At 35.5% G+C, this 23,316-nt stretch overlaps 1 protein-coding gene across 1 annotated transcript in view; it reads left to right on the plus strand.

Moving 5' to 3' along the window:
* gabrb2b (gamma-aminobutyric acid type A receptor subunit beta2b) overlaps positions 1-22,500 on the plus strand; it is a 47,529-nt gene extending 25,029 nt beyond the window's left edge. The window contains exons 5-11 of the mRNA XM_088012608.1: positions 6,766-6,986; positions 11,353-11,435; positions 16,276-16,413; positions 17,790-17,942; positions 19,678-19,922; positions 21,184-21,324; positions 21,548-22,500. Of these exons, the coding sequence (XP_087868734.1) occupies positions 6,766-6,986; positions 11,353-11,435; positions 16,276-16,413; positions 17,790-17,942; positions 19,678-19,922; positions 21,184-21,324; positions 21,548-21,895 (1,329 nt within the window). The 3' untranslated portion in view covers positions 21,896-22,500. The remainder of the gene's footprint in view (positions 1-6,765; positions 6,987-11,352; positions 11,436-16,275; positions 16,414-17,789; positions 17,943-19,677; positions 19,923-21,183; positions 21,325-21,547) is intronic.
* The last annotated feature ends 816 nt before the right edge of the window (positions 22,501-23,316 follow it).

The following is a 23,316-nucleotide window of genomic DNA, read 5'->3' on the forward strand; positions in this document are numbered from 1 at the left end:
TGTGGATTCTGGTTTCCCATAAAATCACAAAATTGTATGAAGTTTGTGGTTTGAATGTGACAAAATCTGAAAAGGTTCAAGTGCAGTTTCCCAAAAGCCAATGAAGTCATTAATCTACTCCTCTCATCCACCTCTACACTAAAACACACATACAATTTATTCCATCAGAAGCAGGAATAGGGACATACTCCTCCTAAAACGTATTCAATTTTTAACCCTCATTTCTGCAGCTAACCTCCGGTTTCATGGGAATGACAGCTGAAATTGAAAATTCCTACAAGCTCTCCCCCGTCTTCCAGTGCTATTCAAATGCACCCTAATAATCTGCCTTCTGCTCTGCTGTGTAGCCCCCCACCACCACCAGTCCATGACCTCCCGATCTGAATTGCCACTCCACTCAACTCATCTCCAGAGACGGAAAAAGCCTGCAGATGCTCCAATCAACTCTAATAAATTCTATGTAGTCAGTTTAGCTGCACGACTGCCAACTGGCAAAGCTGTGAACTTCTACTTTGGGAGAACTAAAGGATAGGGACGGGAGAGAGGGTCGTTTTCTAAATTTGATTCACCTTCAGTGAGTTGAAAGCCATGTCCAGGCCCAAGTAAATGATAAAAGAGTATGGAGGGAAAATGGGATGTGTACTGAAAGATGGAAGGGACACTGAAAAAGCATGACAGCATCCATGTAATGGAAAAAGAGGTTAGACAAAGTACAAGTAAACAAACAAGAGTCCATGCTTTCTTTGTGCTGAAATACATTATCTTGTTTTGAACAAGCCATAAAATAAGGAAATGGATTTCAGAGGAAAAATATAAATAACATATGTAGTCTAAAAGCTTTGGTCAAAGTAATATCCTCTTAGGACCTTAATTTCAAGGCACACATAGGAAGCGAACACTTTTTCTACTGCTGACCAAAATTTAAATTAAATGTGTCGTAGCTCAGATCTTGCCTGCGGTGGAATAAACTAACATGCAAACTAAAACTTTCTGTGTTTAGTTTGCAGGCTTTTCCTCTGTCTACACTTTTATCCAAGTTTCAATACACAGTAAAAAAAATCAAAGATGCTTTGGTAATTGGAGACTGGTGAACCTTTGATGTGGTCGTTTTTGTGAACGTTACATGTCTAAAGTCTCTCTGTGGCAGCCTTGATGGATTGTGGGATCAGCGCAGAGTTCACTCCAATTCCTGCCCACTGACCACTGATAATAGGAAGCAGCCCCCCAAAACCATGAACAGAAAGTCATGAAATTCAATGACCACTTACATCAAAATACCCTGTCATTACTGTAAAAACTAAGCTGTCCCAATAAACCATGATGAACTGGCATCTACTATTATTAGTGAACAGCTTGAATTTTTTGAACCTCTCTGACTTAAAAAATGTTTTATTGCAGTGATTATTATTTATCTTTGATGATTGTGTTAGATTTTCAGCTTTTCATTGAGCGTTCTTGGTGGAAAGAAAGGAAACCTTTTATTTTCAGAAGAATTTGAATATGGCATGCGTACAAAATGTTAAGATTGCAGGTACATCTTGAAAATTGGGACATTACATAAAAGTGGAATATTTCTTGCTAGTGATCTCGAAGTGAAACTCATTATCTAGAAACACCAACAGGTAATGATATATTCCAATCCTTTCATTCCTGTAAATGTTAATGGACTGCTGTGCAATAGTGTGTTGGTCAACTGTGTTGTTTATATCCATAATCCAAACTCATTAAACTCGCAAAAAAAGCTTGAAATATTTCACTCTTTGTGTTATGTGTCTGTATGAAATGAGTATTTCACTTCCTGAGATGATGGGCAAGAAATATTGCCTTTAATGCAATAATCAGATTTTGTTTAAACGTATTAAGTTTTAACGTAGCCTAAATATATTTTGATTAAAATTTTATTTGAATTTTCTTCTTATGCTTTCACAACTTTAAGAACTGTTTCAGTGTAGAGAAATTTATATTATGTTCCACCATCTTGCATTTCAAAACTAATCATTTGATTTTTGTATTTGTTTGCCATTGATGTTGTAGGTTTTTAGAAAAATGAATAAATGTCCAAGTGTCACTATCTGATTGTTTCCTCACCTTCATGTCTTCTGTCATTTTTCTGTTTAATATATTATTTGTTATTGTGTTTTAATCTCAGCTCTGCATTTTTGCACCTATATTCAAAGAACAGAAACAAAATCTAGTGGAGAAAAACAACTGGAAAAGAAAAAAACAATGTATAGCTAGAGCACAGAACAGAATAGGACAGAGAAAGAAGAGGGTGTGCACAGGAAGGTCACTCCTGGTTCTGCATTCAGAACCAGAGAATAAAAGCAATTTGCATCACTGCTCCACTGAGCTTTGAAATGTCTTTCATATACCCCCAGCTAAGCCTATGCGCCTTCCATCTCTTTAAGCAAACTTGCCATACTTTCCCACATCTTTCACAGAAAACAAGATTTAAGGTGAAATGTAAGGATGTATAACCATGATGTCCACTTTTAGTCACTTTAAAAAAATATTTACAATCACAGATTTTTAGGGAACAATAGGTCCATGGACTTTATATGAAAATAAAGATACACGATTTCCAAATGATTCAGAAATCAAAGAAAACTTTCCAGTTTTGAAAAATCTAATTTGACCTGGTTGCTAATATATTTTTCAGTTGTATGGAATTGATTAGAACATGTTAAAAGCTGTAGATATAGTACATAATATCTATCTGATAAATCCTATATTAGCTCATATTTTGGATTAGGGATTTGCACATCCTGTTCTGGGAAACTTATGAAAATTACCTCATGTCACTGGAAATGATTTGTTTTCAGTGCTGGTCATTATGACCTCAAGCCTTCATTCAAAATTGAAAGCATTTTGATTCCTAATCTAATACATTCTCATAAACTGCTCTTAGATCTTAGTGCTGCACTGAAAATGAGTCAAAGTTTTATACTAGCAGTGGATCTAAATTCTGGTCCACCTGCATCTGCATCTGAAGTGGATTTAGCTCCATTGTTACACATCTTTTGCCAAAAATAATTTTAAATGACTTGCATTGCCATCTCTACTCCATTGTCCTTTCATTGCTGACCTTTAGCAGTTGGTCTTCTTTTCGTTGATACTTTACAGTAATTATAGCAGTGTAACATTATGATTGTAAAACGTTTTTGGACATAATTTCCTGTGGATGGCAGGTGTATTGAATACAAAACAAGATAAAAATCCTTGTTGACTTCAGAGGTCAGGGTAATGGGCTCAGACTGGTTTAAAATGATAAGGCAAAAGTAGCTCAAACAGCCACTCATTGCAACCAAGGTTTGCAGAATGTCAAATATCAAATGCATGTTAACCCTCAAAGCACTGGAATGAAACTTACAACCTTCCCATTGCATGACACCCACTGTTCCCACTGCGCTCCTGCTACAGAGCACAATCAGAAAATTAGACTCAGTAAACTTCATGAAACTGAGTAAGGTTATATTCTAATATGTTCTGTTCTAATAATGCCCGTAGCTTCATGACTTTTATGTAAATTGACAGTGTTTTTCCTCTTCTTTCTTTTGGACCTGCATGTTTTTAATAAAGCGAGGTAAGTAAAATAAAACCTAGAAACGCCTTGTGGCATACTTCCAAGTGGTTTGCATTAAAACATGGATCAGGTCTTAAAATCAGACTGTCAGAGTTACATATTTAGTTCTTCCTACACCTTCACTTACTATGGTTTCTGAGCCCATTGGCATAAGATGGTCCATACAATAAAATAAAATTGGTTACATTTAACAAGTTTAATTATAAACAGTTTGGTAAGAAGTTATCTTAATTAGGGAACCTATTACCTCTGCAGGCAATGGGAACTGGGTATTATTAAATTTTGATAATGAATTCTGTAACAGTCTTGATGGCACATTGTCTTCCTTTGTAGCTGGGGAGCTGCTTTCATAAATTCAACATCTTTATTTCATAATCGCTGCCTCTTTTTCCATCCCTCTCCTACGATCTCATTTCACATCTCCATAGTTTATGTACTGATGCTCATTATGACAGTTTTTATGACAACCCCTAGCTCCAACACACACTCCACCATTGTAGTTTTGTTGGAGATGTGGAGCCTCATTTTTTTCCAGTTTCCCACAGAGAGGAAACACTAAAGACACAGGAGCTGGATGTTCAAAGTAAAATCTCAATGCTGGCACAGTAGCCACAGTGCAGATATAGTGTGTTTCATTTAGTTGACTGTGTATGTCTCATTTCTTGATTCTGCACTGATAGCCTGACATAAAAGCTTCATTATGCATATGTAAGACAGGCATTTCTACAGTTTTGCACGTCAAAGTAAGTGCTAAAGACTGGCGATATGTTTTAATGACTGTAAAGTAGGTAGTTTTAGAGGATGGCATGGCAACAAGCATATCTTCGCTGCACACGCTGTGGTGCTCAGCATGCTGGAAAGTAGTGTGAGCTGTTACATAATCACCAACCTGGGACCAAAGAGCAGAGCCGGCAGCACATGCAGTCAGAGACAGGCTTGTGCAACCCAAATTGCAAACATCAATTTGCAATTGATGCAAACTTTCTTCAAAGTTAAAAACAAATTACAATAAAGATGTCATTCAGTTATCTTCAACCTTCCTACATTTTGATGCATTTTGCCTTCTGGTTGGAGCAAATTATTTCTGTATATAGTGCCCCTCTTTTTCTCTTTAATCTGTTTCTTTCTCAAACGTATTTCACAGATGCCCCCCAATGTAAATAATTGAATAGTACCATGCTGAGTTTTAACTCTGATCTGCTCAGATCAGGATTTTCTTCCTAGACCAATTATGGTGTCGCATGCTACTGCTCCCACTAATGTCTTTAAATAAAACTCTGCTCTCAAACATGGCTGTCAGCCAGTAGCAAAATATGCTACAAATAACAATAACATGACAGAACCTATTTAAGTCAAGCATGAGGAAGGCTGCTCCCATTTCCCTGACTCGCCCTAATCAACATCCCAAGGTGCTGGTGGATGTCAGATCCATAGCCAATGGGTGTATTCAAAAATGCATGTTCAGCCCCTTTGTGGGGAAGTGGATGAGCCTGTCATGACGAAAAGTTCCCTGAAACAGCTATTTTATTTAACCTAGTTTTTATGGATGATCTGTAGGCTTCTTGCTTTTTTTCTGTTTCAGGAGAATCTCACTCCTGGGTTTGTTTCTGACATGTCCCAGATTTACTATCCAGGAATTCTTTTGTAATCTGTTAAACTTCTTCTATTTCTTTATAGATAATTAACTTACAATACAGGGTTCAGTAGGACTGTATGCTTGTGTGTGAGAAAGTTTATATTCACAAGTATTGAGAATATGTGTGCTTAAATATAAGATGTTTTATAAAACTGCTGGATATTAACAGAGCAAACAGATACTTGACTGCAAGGATGTTAATACTTTCTATCCAAATGCCCATTACTTTAATCTTATGTGGTTTATAACCTTAATTTGAGGTACAACAACAGAAAGATGTCTATGTTGCAGTGGCACTTTGTGCTTCTCTAATTCTGAGTTTCAATGACAATAGCTTAATCAATAAATGGAAATGCATATATTAAGAATCTGACAAAAGTCTGACTATAGAAGCTTTACACAAACAAAATCACTCACAGTTTTAATCTCAACTTTTTATTTTCCAAGTTTATATTCTGTCCACAATTCATTAAAATCTTTATCATTAATTATATAACTATTGTTCTTGGTTCTTAATTTCAGTATTTGGTGATAAAAGTTCGCCAGAATTTATTAATTTACCGTAAAAGTAAGTAAAATGTAAATAGAGTATTTCACAGCTGAGTCGGTGCACCTCAGAGCCAGTGAAGGGATTTCATTCAGAGATCACTTTCTAACAATGCCCATCATGCATAAGCTACCGTTTAAATACATATTTTGGTGTTTCGAAGTAGGTACAAAAATAACTGGTTCTGTTTGCAAGCAGTCACATAAAACTTATACTTTAGTGTTACATGTCTTGAGAGAATTCTGATATCTAAAACATCCCTTTGAAATTCATTCATTTGCTTGAGGCTCACATTATTCACTGTAGCTCCTACAGTGAACACCTTTTGATGTTGCTGCAAAGAAAATCTGCCTGTAATTTGCAACTGGGAGCAGAAGAGGTATCTAAAACTCTAACCAAACAGTTTGATCTTGTAAGCATGAGAAACTGCTGCTCTTCCTGTTAGGGAAATACCAATCAGGATGTTCACATATAGCTAGAAAAATGAGAATATGCACAACTGGTTGAATCAACAGAACCGATGTCCTTCTGACCAGCTGAAGCTTTGATTTTATTGTAATTTTTTCTGATGCCAGGAAACATGGATCACCTTCAGGAATTTATGACCCAGAGCTTTTTAAGCAACACAGCAAATATGAATTTTTATCTCATTGTAAGAAGCAGAGTTGCTGCAATCCAGACCACTGGTGCTTCTCACTTACTTCAATCATCTACTGAAGTTTCTGTTGTGTACTGGGTCCTTCTTTGCCCAGCACAGCTCCTACTCCTCCATTTGCTTGAGTCTGAATTTCATTCAATATTAAAATCCAGTCTTATCTAAACTTAGTTCATGCCAGGAAAATAAAGTACAAGAGCACATTTTTGTAAAATGCTTGCTTTGTGAAATAACCATTTCCTCTCTTGCTCATCTCTTTTGTATGTCTCTGCCAATTTGACAGCTTATCTCTATCGTTTTTTCTGTTTCTCTGTCCTCCTTTGCCCTTCTGTGTGGACTCACAGGACTACACATTGACAATGTACTTCCAGCAGGCCTGGAGAGACAAGCGGCTGTCCTACTCAGAGATCCCCCTCAATCTGACCTTAGATAACCGGGTGGCTGACCAGCTCTGGGTCCCCGATACCTACTTCCTCAATGACAAGAAGTCGTTTGTTCATGGTGTCACAGTGAAAAATCGAATGATCCGACTGCATCCGGATGGCACCGTATTGTACGGCCTAAGGTCAGATTTTAATCTCTTGAAATAGTATTTTTTTTAGTGTTGTATTGTGATGTATTTTCTCTAAATGTGAGGAAATGCTTAACCACAGCGTTAAGGAATCCCTTCTCTCTTTTCTGCTCTCATTAAAAGTTGTATAAGGAGATGGATGCTGGCAGCAGTGGCAGACTGTGGCATTAAAGGGCATATTTAATCATTTTTATAACTCTTCCTTTTCAGTATGTTCTAACTTGTAGCTCACAATGGTTATATTAATTCCAATGTCTGAAAGTTGGGAAGATGCTAAAAAAGAAAAAAAAAAAACAAAGGAAAGAACATTAGTGCAAGGAAGCCAAGGACAGTCACATGATTGAAAAGTGATTAAGTTAAGCATGAAAACTGTGCATAAAACATGGGCAACCGAAGACAAAAGTGATGGTGCTTTTCTGAAAGTCTGAGTATAAGTGGCAGTAGTCAAAAAACGTGACATGAAGAGGAAAAAACATATAGGCTATAAGCCTCACTGGACAACAAGTCGGATTTATATAGAAATGTTGGAATAAAGGGGAAATCTCGTCCATGTTGATATAATTCAGTGGCACCTTGTGTTCAGTTATCCGTTATTCAACAAACACAGAAAAACTGTCAACTGTCATGCATCAAAAATACAAAAATACCAGGATTCATCATTAACACACCAAGGAACTTCATAATTCTAAATGGGACTAGCAGGTTTGTAGTGATTTTATTACAAGATTAAAATCATTCAATCTGTATTAGCAGCATCCCCACAAGGAAAATAGTTCTGAAAGCAAAAAGAGGTCCAACCTGGAAGTAGTCTGCATGTGTGTGTTACAAAGTGTATGCCTTGTGTTTCTGAACATGATGTTTTTCCTGAATAGACACATTGGGTGTAGGATTACATAAAGTCACTTGCTGAGCTGTTTATCAAGCTTTATCATAGCAAAACGAGGCACATGCAGAGGCAACAGCAAGACATCTAAACTGCACAGCTTTATTGACTATTAAGGATTTAAAAATGCAATAATCAGAGATCAACTAATTAGGCATTTTCAGTAAAAATGTCAAACAGCAATATTTTCCCCTAAGATCCACCACCCTTATGTTTTCATGATAGGTTGTGGGTGGGAAGCAGCTGGCAGTGGGAGCTGACTGCACTCTGAATGCTGTCATTACCTTAAATATCAAATGATGCATCACTGGTAGTCGGCAAATAGTGCGCTTTTGAATGGAATTGCCATGGTAATGAAGTCTTCAGATCCTACACAGTAAATGTCATCTATGAAAAGAACATTTCAGTACGCAGAAAAAAAGGGAAAGCAATTTCAGAGTCTTTCGAAGTGTTGCACTTTCTGATTTGTTCTTTTCTTTTGCTTTAATCACATATTATAACCAATTCATGAATCTGCATAGCGAAGATAATATCACACACTGATAACATTACTGGTAACATTATTACTTACCTATTTGACAATCTAGTTATCAATTTAAAACTATTTAGTAAATTTATACATATTTTTGTACTCAGTAAAAAAGTTAAACAACAATCACAGCTAACAGCATTTGACTAAATGTCAGCCACTAACTATGATTGACAGAAGCTTCAAATATTTACATCGGGTTAAACCAAAGGACTAAATGGATTTGGATTGCATCTTTTAGTTTAAAATATGAATTACTTTATAAGTGTTCCACCTGCAGAAACCTTTTCCAGGCACCAATGTCATCTTGTGGGACCAATATTATTCTCTCCATTATCGCTACACCTACAAAGATTATAAAAAAATTACCCCAGAAAGTAATACCAGTAGAGAAGTGGGACTAATTTCTTTACCATGTACGTTTGGATAAAGTTTATTCGTTGGAGTGTTAAATGTTTTAAATGGGTTGAAATTCTACATTGTAATTCAGTTATTTTAGTTTAAACTCATCCACAGTTCATATTTCTTGTGGACTTTAACCATAACAGAATTGAAATCATTGATATCTCCTACAGATACTTAAATACTTAAATCAGGGAGTAAACATATTAGTTTTATTCAAACAAATAATTTAGTTTTTATATCTGTTCTTAAGCAGATGTAAAAACTTTTAGTGCATCAAAGTTGAAACATATCTTTAGACTTGAGATTCATGTGGATATATCAACATTAAAAATAAATTCTTTAAAAGAAATTATTACTATTTTGTTAAAGCTGAACAGCATTTTCAACATTTTTTGTAGAATTATAACCAACTAAGAATTCAGAATCAGATTCAATTAGATTCATATTTATTCATGTTCCAAAAGGTCAATTGATGTTACAGCAAGTATGAAAACTAAAAGACAAAGTATCAAGTTAAAAAATAAACAACACACAAAAAAGACATCAAATATAAATCAATACATAATAGGAAGAGTACAGCAGTGTGTCGTCGTCAACCAACAGTTACGACGAACAGATGTGAGTCGCCTGACCTGATCCAAACTGCTGTAGGAACAAACGACTGCTCCTACCTGTTACTTTTCATACTAAGAATTTGATCAATTAAAAATAAATGCAAAGCAATGATTTAACAGTGACATAACTGCATTTATTATTATTATTTTTTTTTTACATAAATATATTTTAAATTGATTCCCACTTTTCTCAAAAGCATCTGATGTTAAATATCTTGTATTGGGACTCAAATGTACTTTTTGTCCTCTAAAATATATAGTCACAGATTATCAATCGTAGGTTTGATTCATCCATAATCTGGTTCACTGCATGTGACTGTGGAAACGTTGATAAGATTCTAATTCTTTTTAACCTACTCCCAGGCCATGAAGGACTGCATCAAGGGAGGAATGTTGCTGTGTGCCACTTAATTGAAAGAGCGAGCTTGAAAGGAAGATAATAGTAGGGAGGCATTTTAACCATCCAGGGACTCTCAGATTCACAGCAAGAAACAATGCTTCACTCAAACATTCAGTTGGTTTTCCCCAAACTCTGCCTGAGGCTATTGTACTGAGTTCTACACCACTGACTTCCTCTTAAGACAGAAATCATAACGTTGTCTGTAAGTAACCAGCAGATTACTCCTCGGCCAAAAACTTTGAAGTCCATTCCTACCAGCAAATCCAGTGCTGATAAAGTCAGGGGACAAGATGGGAATAAAAAGAAAATCCATTTAAACTTCCAAAACACACAACTTTCTTATCTTGTGCAGCTGGAGGAGTCAAAAATCCCAGACAGTGTAATATGAAACAGAATATTAAAATATGAGCTCTTTCCTTTGAACTTATTCATTTATTATTGTTTTTATATTTTTCTCTCTTAACCACCTTGTATATCTGTCCTGAAATATGTTTTATTAGGGATATTAGTTTGTTTTTATTTAATGCTGTTGCATTATTTTAACCAGATCATTTTGCCAATTTGATCAATTTACAAGATCATCAATTGATTTTGTCAATACAATGTTTATCAAAAACCATCTAAAACCTTTAGGTGACAAGACAAATATGTTACAGTGTACTTATGAATTGTGGCTGTAGTTTATTCAACAAAATTGTGTTACTAATAAAAAAAACATTTAAAAAAGCTTTCTTTATCTGGCATCATAACTGTATAAAAATGTAGTGACACGTGACAATTCACAAACCAAATGTTATCACATATCACTAAACGTCTTGTTATAAGTGGAACTTCAAATAAATAATCTTCACAGCCCTATATTGTTCTTGAGCCATCTTATTTTTTCGGCAGGCAGTTGTCAGACTAAAACACCATCACTGATATTTCTGGCTTACAGCTATCCTGCAGAGTTTGATCCCCGCTGTTGCTCACATCTCAGAAGGGGGCAAACAGAGGACCCACAGGATTATCCTGTAAACTGGGACAGAGAGATCAGCTCTTATCCCTGGTGGAGTTCCTGCCACCACCACCAGAGCTCAGAAGAATGTACCTGTAATGTGTTTTTAAAAATTATATTCATTTGAATACCACTTGTAATCATAAGTTGTTCAAAATACAACTCTTGGCTGAACGAGTTAAAACTAACAGCATGTAAATCAGATAAGCATAAATTGCAATTTTATTGAGAAACCGCATGGCAGATTTTTAAATATGGCCTTTACTGGCTGCATCACAAGGCAATTTCCTAAAACTGTCTAACCTTCAAACTCATGCCCAGTTAATATTGTGTGATCGTTTTGCAACTGCATTTATTGAAAATGGTTTTTATTTGGTTCTAGAAAGCAGCTTCTTACATGCTTTTGCAATTTTGTGTATTTCACCATAAAAGGCACCAACGATTTATCGTCTTCTTCTTTATGGAAGGGTATTTACAGTTATCTCAACTTCATGAGCTATGTCTATTCTCTCTTTTCTGTTTTACTTTTCAGAATTACAACCACAGCTGCTTGTATGATGGACCTAAGAAGGTATCCACTAGACGAGCAAAACTGCACTCTGGAAATAGAGAGTTGTAAGTAAAAAAAATCATTTTTGTTAACTAGCAACAAAGCTCTCAAGTTACAACTCAAAAGATTTTAATCAAACCTCATGAGGCCTATAAACTTTGACACTGATTGGGAGGATTTATTCTGGTATTATACAGGATGACAGCGTAGTTTAACTAAGCCTTAAAAATCTCATGTTTGTGTAATGTTACTGCCAAGTATTGTTCTCTTACTGTAATATATTGAGTTAATTAGAACTAATTCTAGTAATGTGCAATAGATTTTTAACTAGTTTTAGGTTAACCAACATCAGATTACAACCTATGGGAAAAGCCGAGTCACCTGACCTGGAGTTTAAGCCAGATTGAGCTTTTTCCCTGTTGCACTCATAAGCAGGACAATAAAATATGTGATGAGTGGGAGCAACCTAAGAGCTACTGCCATTACGTTCCAAGCAATTTGCTGGGAATATGCAGACTCCTTTGCTGACTGGATTGCTAATGCACATAAGCGAGATACTCCAGGTACGAACTGAAGGCTAAGCTCATCGAGGATGAACATGCTTTTAAAATTACACACTGTTTTTTGTCATCATCTGTTTTGAATAATTTGAAATTAGAGACTCTACTTGAAAGGCTGGGACTGCAAAAACAAATATACATAAAAAATAGGATATCTTCAAAATGTGTGTACAGTTGTCAACTTCTGATGTAATGTTCTTCCCTGAAAATGTGAACATTCAGCTCTTCTACAACCCGTTTACTGATTCATGCATTCACCAGCAGCAAGTGTCCAACAAATCATTGGAGTGTTGGTTACTAGGTTAAGCTTCACTATTTTTCCCTTCCAGTGTTTAACTAAATGATTTTACCATGGTAAGGTCTTTGTGCTTAATTTTTGTTTAAATCAGATTTACACATATCACGGTGTGTGCTGTGTGGGATGAACTTACAGCTATTTATTTGAACATGCCTTTGGCAGTCAGTAAGCAATTCAGAGGAAGACAAAGAGACACTGAATGGTTACAAATGAAACATTACACAGCGGTGATCAAGGTGTGGGCAACAAAGTTGTCCCTATGGACTATGTTGGCCATCTTCAGGGTGTGAATTGGCTGCAAAAATGTTTTAATGGGTGTCAAGAATGAATCTAACACCTAAGTTCATGTCAGGATGAATCTTTTTCTAGCTAAATAATATGGATGCTGTTGCACACTTTTGCTGCAATGTCAAGACAGATCATTGTATGAAAAGGCAATGTCCCCCAAAGATAAAAAAGAAAGACTAAAAAGATCAAAACACACACACACACACGCGCACACACACACACACACACGCACACACACACACACACACGCACACACGCACTCCACTTGCTTAATCTCAGCAGTGGGGCTTTGGGAAATGCACTGTAGTAATATCTGAAGGAAATCAACTATTCTGTGAGGTTTCATATGTTATACTGCCTTCATTGTGTTCAATCATTTGTTGGAAGATTGATTTACATCCTGCTCTCTACAATAAATTCCAAATTTCCATTTTCTCGGTTCTTACTGTTTGTTTCTGTTGCCCTACTTTGATACTTTCTCTCTTTCTCTTTTTATACATGTTCAGTTACATAACTAACTGTTTCATTTATCCATCAGGATGACCATTAATTACTGCCTTTGTAACTGGTGTGTTAAACATAACACCATGAACAGTTTGCTTGCACTCAGCTCTTGTACCCATTTTTTTCTGTTTAGATTTTTACTTCTCTGATTGTTCAAAGCAAAAATCTGAATCCATTTTTTTTACTTTGTATATATAAACTCATTCAACACACAGAGTGGTGTGGTGAAGATTGTATGCTATTTTTAATTTATTTCAACCTACTAGTAACTGGTCACATAAACTCCCAGGAACGTTGTTCTTACCGTTTCTGTTTTTCGTTATCAGAAATTTATTTGTATAACTAATTTATTTTTCTATTCAAATTACAAAATGCTTGTGTTCTTCAGCATTAATATTCAACAATGTTTTGTTGTTGACAAGGAAAAAGCTTGGTACCAGAATACATATTTAATGTTAATTTAATGTTAAACTATTATGCTAACTAAATGTTAATATAACATTCTTACATGGCAATCATTAAAAATGATTCATGTAATGTATTTATTTCTACTATTAAAAAAAACTGATTGTGAAGCTGAAAGAAAATAAAGCAAAGCTGAGTAAAGCCTCACAGAGGCCCACAAAATCTGATGATCTCACTTTGTATTTAGACTCTAGGAAAATAAAAGTAAATGTTTGAAATTCCAGTAATTTATTTCCACATCCTCAGGACGTTTGGTGTATCCAAGCTGTGGGAATGTCATATACATTTACTCATTGATGCAGTTTGAGTATGACTGTAATTATTGAATCAGAGAAATGTAAATGGAAAACAAAATTATACCAACAGCTGGATATGAAATAGGGTTAAAATAACCCAGTAAGTTCAACACATTCAGAAGCAGAATTTTGCGTCTTAGAGCCTTTTATATGGATGTTACACAGAAATATGTTTCCTACTGATTAGCAGGTTAAAATGTTTTTCAGTGGCTGAAAAAAACAAAGAGCACAACAAAGACAAACCTTCAGGACTCGGTGTTTGCTCTCATACATGCTACAACAGAAACAACTCATGGAGAGACGAGGTAAAAGAACATCACTGTTCATTTCTCCTTTAGCTTCTGTAAACTTACAGAGAAACTAATATTTTCTAACAGCATTTCTTCAAAATAGCAGCCATATTATCTGCTCCAGCAATCCACATCATATAGATGGATTCATCTTTCCTTTCCATTTCACATCTGCTGGTTGAGCTCAAACTATTTCTAGAAACTGCAGACATCCTGTGGGGTGTTAATAGTTTTCACACTCAGGTTACGTGACTTTTTTTTTTTTCTACCTTTGAATGATTCCTCCGTATTCAGACACAGTGATGAACAGTTTGCAGCACACTGCAAAATCATTTTTAATTACTAGACTAGGAATGACATTACAGTCACTTTGAACTTAATGAAATTCATTTGAGGAGCATTTGGGAGTGAACTGGGTCATCCTCGCTCACTGCAGAGGATGAGGACAAGGATGTTGTCAGCAGGAATGTTTTGAATGTTTTTGAAGCATTGTCCTTTGGTAAAATATGAAAACTGGGATTATAACCACACATTTAACTAATGTGATCAGATTATATACAATTTACCTGGATAATGCTTTGTGGGACAGTCTTCTGTCTGAGGAGACGTATTTTAAAGCTCTGAGATAACAGCTCTAGTGAAGCCCCCAATTTTAGTTTAAAAAAACAGCATCTATTTTTGTATTTACACTAATTTGTCTATGCAGGAGTGCAGTGGAGCTAGTGTTAAAGTTAATTAGTTAACCTTAGCTTAACGTGTTAGTTAACTAAGAATAGTTCTCTCCAGAGTAACTAATTAACCTTAGCAGTCATTTTCCTGGACTGTGGGAGGAAGCTGGGCTGGAGGACCCAAAGAGAACCCAAGCTTGCATGGGAAGAACTTCCCAGAAACGCATGTAGGAAGAGGCCAAACTGGAATTTGCATACAGGACTTCCCTGCACCATGCAACATCACATGTGCCAGCCCTTTCAATAAAAATTATATATGTTTTTTTCTGTTGTTGTTGTTAATAAAAATAATAGCAAAAGCTTTATTTAATATTTTTAACCCTAAGGCAGAACAAAATCTTTTTTTTTTTTTTTTTTATCTTCCTCCAAAATCCTTTTCTCTTATTGAAGCGAATCAACTGTGACATTATTTCATAACTCTGAAAAAGAAAAGAGCCTGGAGTCAGATTCGGTAGAGTCCCAGTTAAATAGCTTTAGTATCATATTGTTATTCCATTTGACGTTATCATGAACAATTTTATTTATTTTGCTCGGTGCAAATGTTTTACCCCTGCAACAACAGACGGACTTAATGTGTCTATTTGACTTATTTCAAATTACGGACAATTTTGTTTGGCTTCTATTAATGACTTTTGTATTTAATTATAAGGGAAAGGGTGAAGAAAAAACACTGAATCAATAAAATAAATCTTTGTACTTGTTCATAGACAAATAAGTACAACTACTGCTGTAGTTAAAAACAAATCCACCGTCCCCCATCAGCTCTAGAACCTTAAAGAATAAACGATCAAGCAATTAGTAATTAAAGATTAATCATGTAAAGCACTTAAACATGAGCCTTAAGCCCAGAATGCTATCTTGGTATGACGAAGCACTTTTTAAAATTCTATCCAGCTCTACATTACAACAGCTTCAGACTAAATTAGGTGATTATGACTGTGCATATTAGTGTGACATTAAAATCACATACTTTGCCAAAGTGACAAGCACTGACTTCACAAAAATGTAATAAATATTGGTAAATGCAATAATTTAAACCGATTATGGGACTGCTCACAAGGTAGCACTTAGTATTGGTTTTGTTATTCTACTAACTGTTCAGATGCACTGAGAAAATTCTTATAGGTCATGTAAAGCACTGTCTTCATGAACTACTGACATTTTTCTACCATGTGAAACATATTTTAATTGATGTTTTTTTATACCTGGTACAAAGTTATTTGCTCCTCATAAGATAAATAAATCAGTTTTATTCAATTATGTCTCTCTCACTCCCTTCACTGAACAGCTAATTTTGTCTTATTCCTTCAGCAACATCTCTAATGTCAGTGGCCCCATTACCAAATATTGTCCTCTTAACATAAAAATGTTAAAAGTTGCTCACGTTTTAGTCCAAAGTGTCATTTAAATACCTGCACAGGTAAAAGGGGGGTCATATTTATGAAAACATTTAACGATGTTTGTCCTCTGTGCCAGATGGTTACACCACTGATGACATTGAATTCTACTGGCGAGGAGGAGATAACGCTGTGACAGGGGTGGACAAGATCGAACTGCCCCAGTTCTCTATTGTGGATCATAAACTTATCTCCAAGAATGTTGTCTTCTCCACAGGTAATTTTCATGTGCGTACGTCACATTATATACCATCATAAAAGTAAATGTTTATGCTATTAGTTACAACTTTGGTAAGTCAAGAAACTTCCTGTAAAGTCTGGGATTGAAATAGTCATGCAAATGCAACATACCTCTGGCTGCAGCACCATGCTGGGAGATAAAGAAAAACACAACATAATCAGTTATTTAGCAATAATGGAAAACACACACACACACAAAAATCAGATACAATAAAGTCATCTTCCACTTTTAGCATATTTATGAATTTGCTTTGCAGTTTAGCATTCACTGAGGACAATGGGTTTTTTGAAAATAGTGTAGAGGTGTAGATATTGAACTGTGTAAATACTTAGTGATATTAAAAGAATGCAGAGACAGAGTTTGTTTTGTTTGCAGAATTTTCAAAATCTGAAAGCCTTTTAATAACCTTCCTGTAAGTGCAGAATGCACCATGCAGACCATCATTGTGCATTCTCGGGCCGGTATGAATGACTTTCATACTGGGCTAACTTTATATCTACGGGTGACAAAAACTGAGCAAATGTACCATTTACATCTGACTGAGTTTTCCAATAATTTTTTAAAGTGTGTTACATTAATGTGTGAGGCTAAATGTGGTTCAGTTTCATCACTCAGATTTAAACAATAAAAGATTAAAATCATGAATAAAAACATTGAGCTTGATACTTTTTAAAAAGGTTTTATTGGCTCTAATGGCCTTTATTTAATAGTGAACTGACAGGTAAGTGGGTAATGAGAGATGGGGGACGACATGTGGCAAAAGTCACCAGCCTGGCAATCGAACCTGCGACAGCCGCGTCGAGGACTCAGGCTCCACATGTGGGTTGTGCTTAACCCCGGCACCACCACAGCACCGCCAGAGCTTGATACTTAATGCTCTTTCAGCCTGAAGTGACTTTTGGTTATTTGTAGCTTTTTATTGTTTCTTAAAAAAAGTTTCCATTACCGTCCCATTTCCACGGCAGGTCGAAAGTATACTTGGATTACTGCACATTTTAACGCAACGTTCATGAATTGTGCGTGAACTATTGTGCACACTTTTAACAGTGGCACTGTTTAAATAAACACATACAATGTGTTGTAACACTTGATTCAGACCAAATGATGGCTGATGCTCCCTGAACCAATTTTTCAGGATCTGACCCTGACAAATTCTGGCGTTGTCGTCCCATGTGATGTGATTCTTTAAAGTACTATGTCACATGGTATGTTTAGGGAATGAAAAGCTGCTTGCTTCTGCAGTTAGTATTAAAAAAGTAGTTCCCAGCTAAAGAATTTAAAAATGAAAACTACATATGTTATAGTATTCAGATAATTTTTTTGATCAGTGCCCTCTTTTCTCATCTGACCAGGTTCTTATCCACGTCTTTCCCTGAGTTTCAAGCTAAAGAGGAATATTGGATATTTCATCTTGCAAACATACATGCCTTCTATACTTATCACCATTCTGTCCTGGGTCTCTTTCTGGATCAACTACGATGCCTCTGCAGCCAGGGTGGCTCTAGGTGAGCACACAGTGAAAGTTTGATTAACGTTAGCTTGTATTAAGCTTCCTAATTGTTGCATGTTATGAAGCACAAATTTATGGAGGTAAACATTTTCCTGTAGTATCCATCACATCAGATGGACTTTTACGAACTCCAATATTTACAATTTCAGTAAATTCAGCAACTTACATTTGTAACTCCTCCTCTGGTTTGTAAAACCAGCATAGACTTGTTTCAGAGTTTGCATTTATCAGAAGCTTCATTTTTTTTCTTTTTAATCACAAAACTCCATCAAGCTAGCTTCATCCTCAATCCCCAGTTTAGCCCACAGGGCAATTTCACTGATTGACGACTATGCTGCATTTAGTGATCCTGTGGGAAGGCATGCGTGGGATGAAAAAAAACAACAAAAAAAACAAAAACAAAGGTAATGCTCTGTAATGGAGGCAGGTCAACAGTGTTGGGAAATATTCCGTCATGCTCCTTTCCACACTGGATTTAGGAACCACTTAACTCTGACCTGATTTAGGGGCATTAAAGTGGACATGTAAAAGCTGAATCACATGGTTGCTGTGTCCAAAAATCCTTTGTTAGTGTTGCTAAGCCTTTACAAAAACTGTGTGGGACATTGCTTCAATCCTTTATAAACACAGGTCAACGTTGTGACAGTGGTATAGTAGAAAAAAAAATGTTTTCTGTGACTAAGTAGAAATTAGCTTATTTTTTGTTTGTTTTTTAAAAGCTGTTGTCTTTGAGAGGATTTCATGGTGTTTTATGTGCTCTAACCCCACGTTTCTGTTTGCTCTGGAAAAGTAAAGCTAAGCTTCAGGATTAGGCTTCTAATGTTATTTACAAAGCACATTCCACAATGATTAGCAGCCTTGGTAAAGATGTGTGCAAAAACAATGTTTTCAAGATTTCAGTGAGTCTTACTGTATGTGGATGCAAGGTAATTGTGGACACTTCTCCAACTTTGTTTGTCAAAGTTGTAATTGTGCTAAACTTTTCACTGATTGATCTTACACCAGATATGGGTAGGTTAAGGTAACTATCTACCTTTCTTGCATCCATTGACTTAGGAAGATTAACACTCATCTGCTTTATTTCAATGGCAATTTCTCTTGTAGTTTTCCATATTTTAAGATGGACCAAGAGAAACTTCCTCCTGTATCCTATAATATTTATATTCTAAGAAAACAGTTAGTAATGTATTACAAATTAAAAGTTCCTACATAAAGTCAAAATGTTAAGTGTAAATTAGGAAAACATTTCAGCCACTATGCATTTTATCAAAGGTTGGATTAAAAAAAAAAAAAAAAAAAAAAACTCAGATTATGCAACTGTGTTTACTGAATACTAGCACTATTGTAAATCAGGATGACACTAAAAATGAGAATATTCAAAGAAAGTGCTATATATATAAAAGTTGGCTTATCAAACACTAGAAGCTCTTGACAAGTAAACACAATTAAAGTTGACATATAAAATTAAAATGGCTGCACTACTTCAGGTTTGAGTGCTTTATCTTGTCCCTCAAAATGTATTAAAATGACTGGAGTGTCATTGATGTTGGCAGCTTTAATGAATCAGAAATTGTTACCCTCTTTGATGTCAAAAGGTCACATTTGAGTGAGTGACTTGGTTAAATCTTACAGAGTCATATCTTTTTGTTGTTCTTCTCAGGGGTAGTTTTATGTAGTGATGCAGTGCTAGCTTATGTCCTTCACGCTGTGAAATTATTCTTTTTTACCAGGTATTACCACGGTGCTCACCATGACAACCATTAACACCCACCTGAGAGAAACCCTTCCCAAAATTCCTTATGTCAAGGCCATAGACATGTACCTCATGGGCTGCTTTGTGTTTGTCTTCCTGGCTCTGCTGGAGTATGCTCTGGTGAACTACATCTTCTTTGGCCAGGGCCCTCAGCGTCAGAAAAAGGCTGCTGAGAAGACAGCAATAGCAAACAATGAAAAGATGAGGATGGATCCAAATAAGGTAAAAGCTTACTATATGTATTTGGCACGTTGCAGAGTCCAGATCAATTTCAGCTTTATTTTTTATATAAAGATGTTTCATGTTTTCTTTATACACTCTGTGACATCCTGACAAACCCAACACTTCCCTCTCAGAGCTTCACAGGTGGTGTGAGGCGTTTTTCCTGTACCAGGTTTATGTCAAACATCATCTGCTCTGGTGTCCAGTTTAAGGTTACACTCATGTGTCAGAAGAACAATTTTTAAAACTCCCTGGTCTATTTATACATTCTATCTGCCAAAAAAAAATCTGGGCTTAGTGTGTTAGAGGTTCCCTTCTTGCAAAACTCTACCGATGTTAACCATAGGTAGTCTCTTAATGCTTATGTGGGCGTGTTCTTTCATATTTGTAACAAGAGCCTGTTGTAGGTCTTGTAATGATTTTTGTAGCAATGTTTATTACTTTTATCATCTAGTGGTCAGCTTTCAGGGGAAGTTGTTTGCAGTCAGGTCTGAGCATGTTGTCAGTTGCTTTGACTATCCACTTGTAGAGTGTTTTCCTTACAGCCGAATTGATTTTTTTTCAAATTCCTTTGAGATGTCCTTAAATCTCTTACTAGACTTAAAAGCTTCTACACCAAAAAAGCACTTTTTGATCTCACTGTGGTTTTCACTCTACCTTTAACAGTCAAGACCACATCAAGCTGTCTGTATAAGGTTTATGTTGGCCAAACCTTTATTTAGTTGCAGGTTTCTATTACGTTTCACAAGTTGGAAATGTTATTTTGTTCAGTATATATTGTTTGATAGTTTTATTTGAATTTCTGGTATGATATGGGTAAAGTTCATACTAAATATCAAATTTCCAAATAAGTCACAAACACACATTATGTCACCCTCACATGAATTTAATAAAATTGTAAAAGATTAATTTGTGGTAAGTGGATTGATTTGAACATAATATGAACCAAGTTTGCTTCTATGGCTGCATTTAATTTGGACCTGTTTGCACAGTGAGCTGAGATGGTAATTACTATAATTGTCTATTATTATCTCTTAAGGAAATATGAGGTGCTCCAGTCAAGTGAAACCACGTAGTGTACCCTTTTTTGGAGTTACATGTAGCATTGAAAACACTATGCTTACATAACAGTTTCAAAAATTTAGGACATAGTTTCAAAACAAATCTTCTTTTATTTTTTTTTTACACAAATGTTCCACTATCATTCAGATATTAAATTTCCTCATGTTTTCTTAAAGTTTTCTTTGCTACTTGTCTGCAGTGGCTTGTGGGAAACGTGGTTGGCAGAGATGACACTCTGTACGCAAGAATGAAACAAAGAGACCTTGCTGGTCACGATTCAATGTGGGAGCCAATCTTCATGGATGACGCAGCAATTGGGCTTGGAGATCAAAAAAACAAGGTACTGCAAAATCCGTTTCTATACATTCATAGCATAAATAGTATTGACTAACATCCCCACCTCAATACAAACAGTATTCATATGTAAAATTCTGTACATCTGAACCTTAATCAGTTTGTTAAATTATTGAGTAAATAATACCAACACATTTACCTTTACATAATAGATTTTTATTTTATTTTTTTACTGCTCAGTGATATATCTGTAACTCTTCTGTTGACAGATGGATACACATGAAAACATCCTCTTGGGCACTCTGGATATCAAGAATGACATGGGTGTTACAGAGCTGGCTCTGGGTCTCAATGACCCGCGAAATACCATGTTAACATATGACAGCTCAAATCTGCAATATCGCAAATCAGGGCTGACAAGGCACAACTTTGGGCGAAATGCACTGGAGCGCCACATGACTCAAAAGAAAAGCCGACTTCGGAGGCGGGCCTCTCAGTTAAAAATCACCATCCCGGACTTGACTGATGTAAACTCTATCGACAAATGGTCACGAATGATCTTCCCAACTGTTTTTTCCTTCTTTAACATTGTTTACTGGCTCTACTATGTAAATTAAAGACAAACAGGACATGAGTGGAATCAAGCACATCACAGGTAAAAAAGAATTTAACGTTTGTATTTGAGTGACTTCATATTTATGTTCTCTTGTAAAGCTAGATGGAATTGCTGTATCCGGGACTGGATCCATGATTTCTGGGAGCACAATCTTTGCTGGCTAACACACGAAAACCTTATGGAAAAGAGATTACATACTTATAAGGTGCCTGTTCCTGAACATTTGTTTATACTGTTACGCGTTTTCTTTTCATCTCTTGGTCATTAAGTCAATTTTGATTTAAAGTACACATCATTAACAATACTAGACATAAACTTATTAAAAAAAAGTATTTCAAAAATGTTTACTTTCACTGAGACTGCTTAAAAATGATGAAACTGACTTAAAGTCTACAGGGTTGTCTCACAATAATCATGTCAAAGACTCTAGGCTATCACTGATCTAATTGCATGAACTTGCTGAAAAAAAAAACTGTAAAAATGCTTAAGAATGAAAATATATTGTATGATATAAAGTTAACATTTTTATAACACCGTGATTTTTAAAACTTTTTCTAATGTAATAAATTGATAGCTCTACAAAATTGTGTTTTCCTGACATTTTTGTCAGTTTGTCATCCTCTTCTATAAATTTACAAAAAATACCAACAATGTGTACAAATATCCTTAATATGCTTGTCGATTTAAACAAATAAAAAAAATAGGATATAACTACTACGACTAAACCATTTAAAACCTTTAGTTTGGTTCACTGTATCAAATTCCAGAAAGACTGGAGAACAGGAATGGCAAAAAAAGAAATCAAAATTCTGCTCTTGATTACTTTATTTTTGTTAAAAGCGCATACGTAAATAAAAAAGGCCCCATGGTTCATTTCAATAAAAAGAATGCAAGAAAAGAGTACAAAATTTTACATCTCCTTTTTTATGGCACCACTTCAATAGCCTTGTATAGGTTTACTGATTATTAACTTCTGAAAACATTTTTCTGATTGTTGTAGATTTAATTATTTTTCCAAATCAGGAAAAGGCTTGTTGTAATTAAACAAGTTTCCCTTAGCATCACACACACTATGATTCTAAGCTTTGGAGTGCACAGCTTTTATTTTAGATTGTTTACAAGCCAGGAGGCTTAACACACTCCTTGCACTTGGTGCTTTTGGGCCTCGTCTTGAGGCAAACTTAATTATCATTACTTTATTTTTGTTGTCAAAATTTACTAGGAATTAAATTGCTTGCAAAATATACTTATACTTAGATCTCATGTACTTTGTGCATAACTTCAGCTCTAAGATTTATAAATTATGAACTCTTAAGATCTAAACGACATTAAATTTGTGACTATTAAGTTAAAAAATGTGTTCAAAGCTGCATTGGCATTAACAATGTTACTCTAGAATATAGAGTAGTTGTGAATATCTGA

This window comes from Poecilia mexicana, unplaced genomic scaffold (genome assembly GCF_051168715.1).
Source record: "Poecilia mexicana isolate PSO_F unplaced genomic scaffold, ASM5116871v1 scaffold_14, whole genome shotgun sequence".
NCBI classification, from domain to species: Eukaryota; Metazoa; Chordata; class Actinopteri; order Cyprinodontiformes; family Poeciliidae; genus Poecilia; species Poecilia mexicana.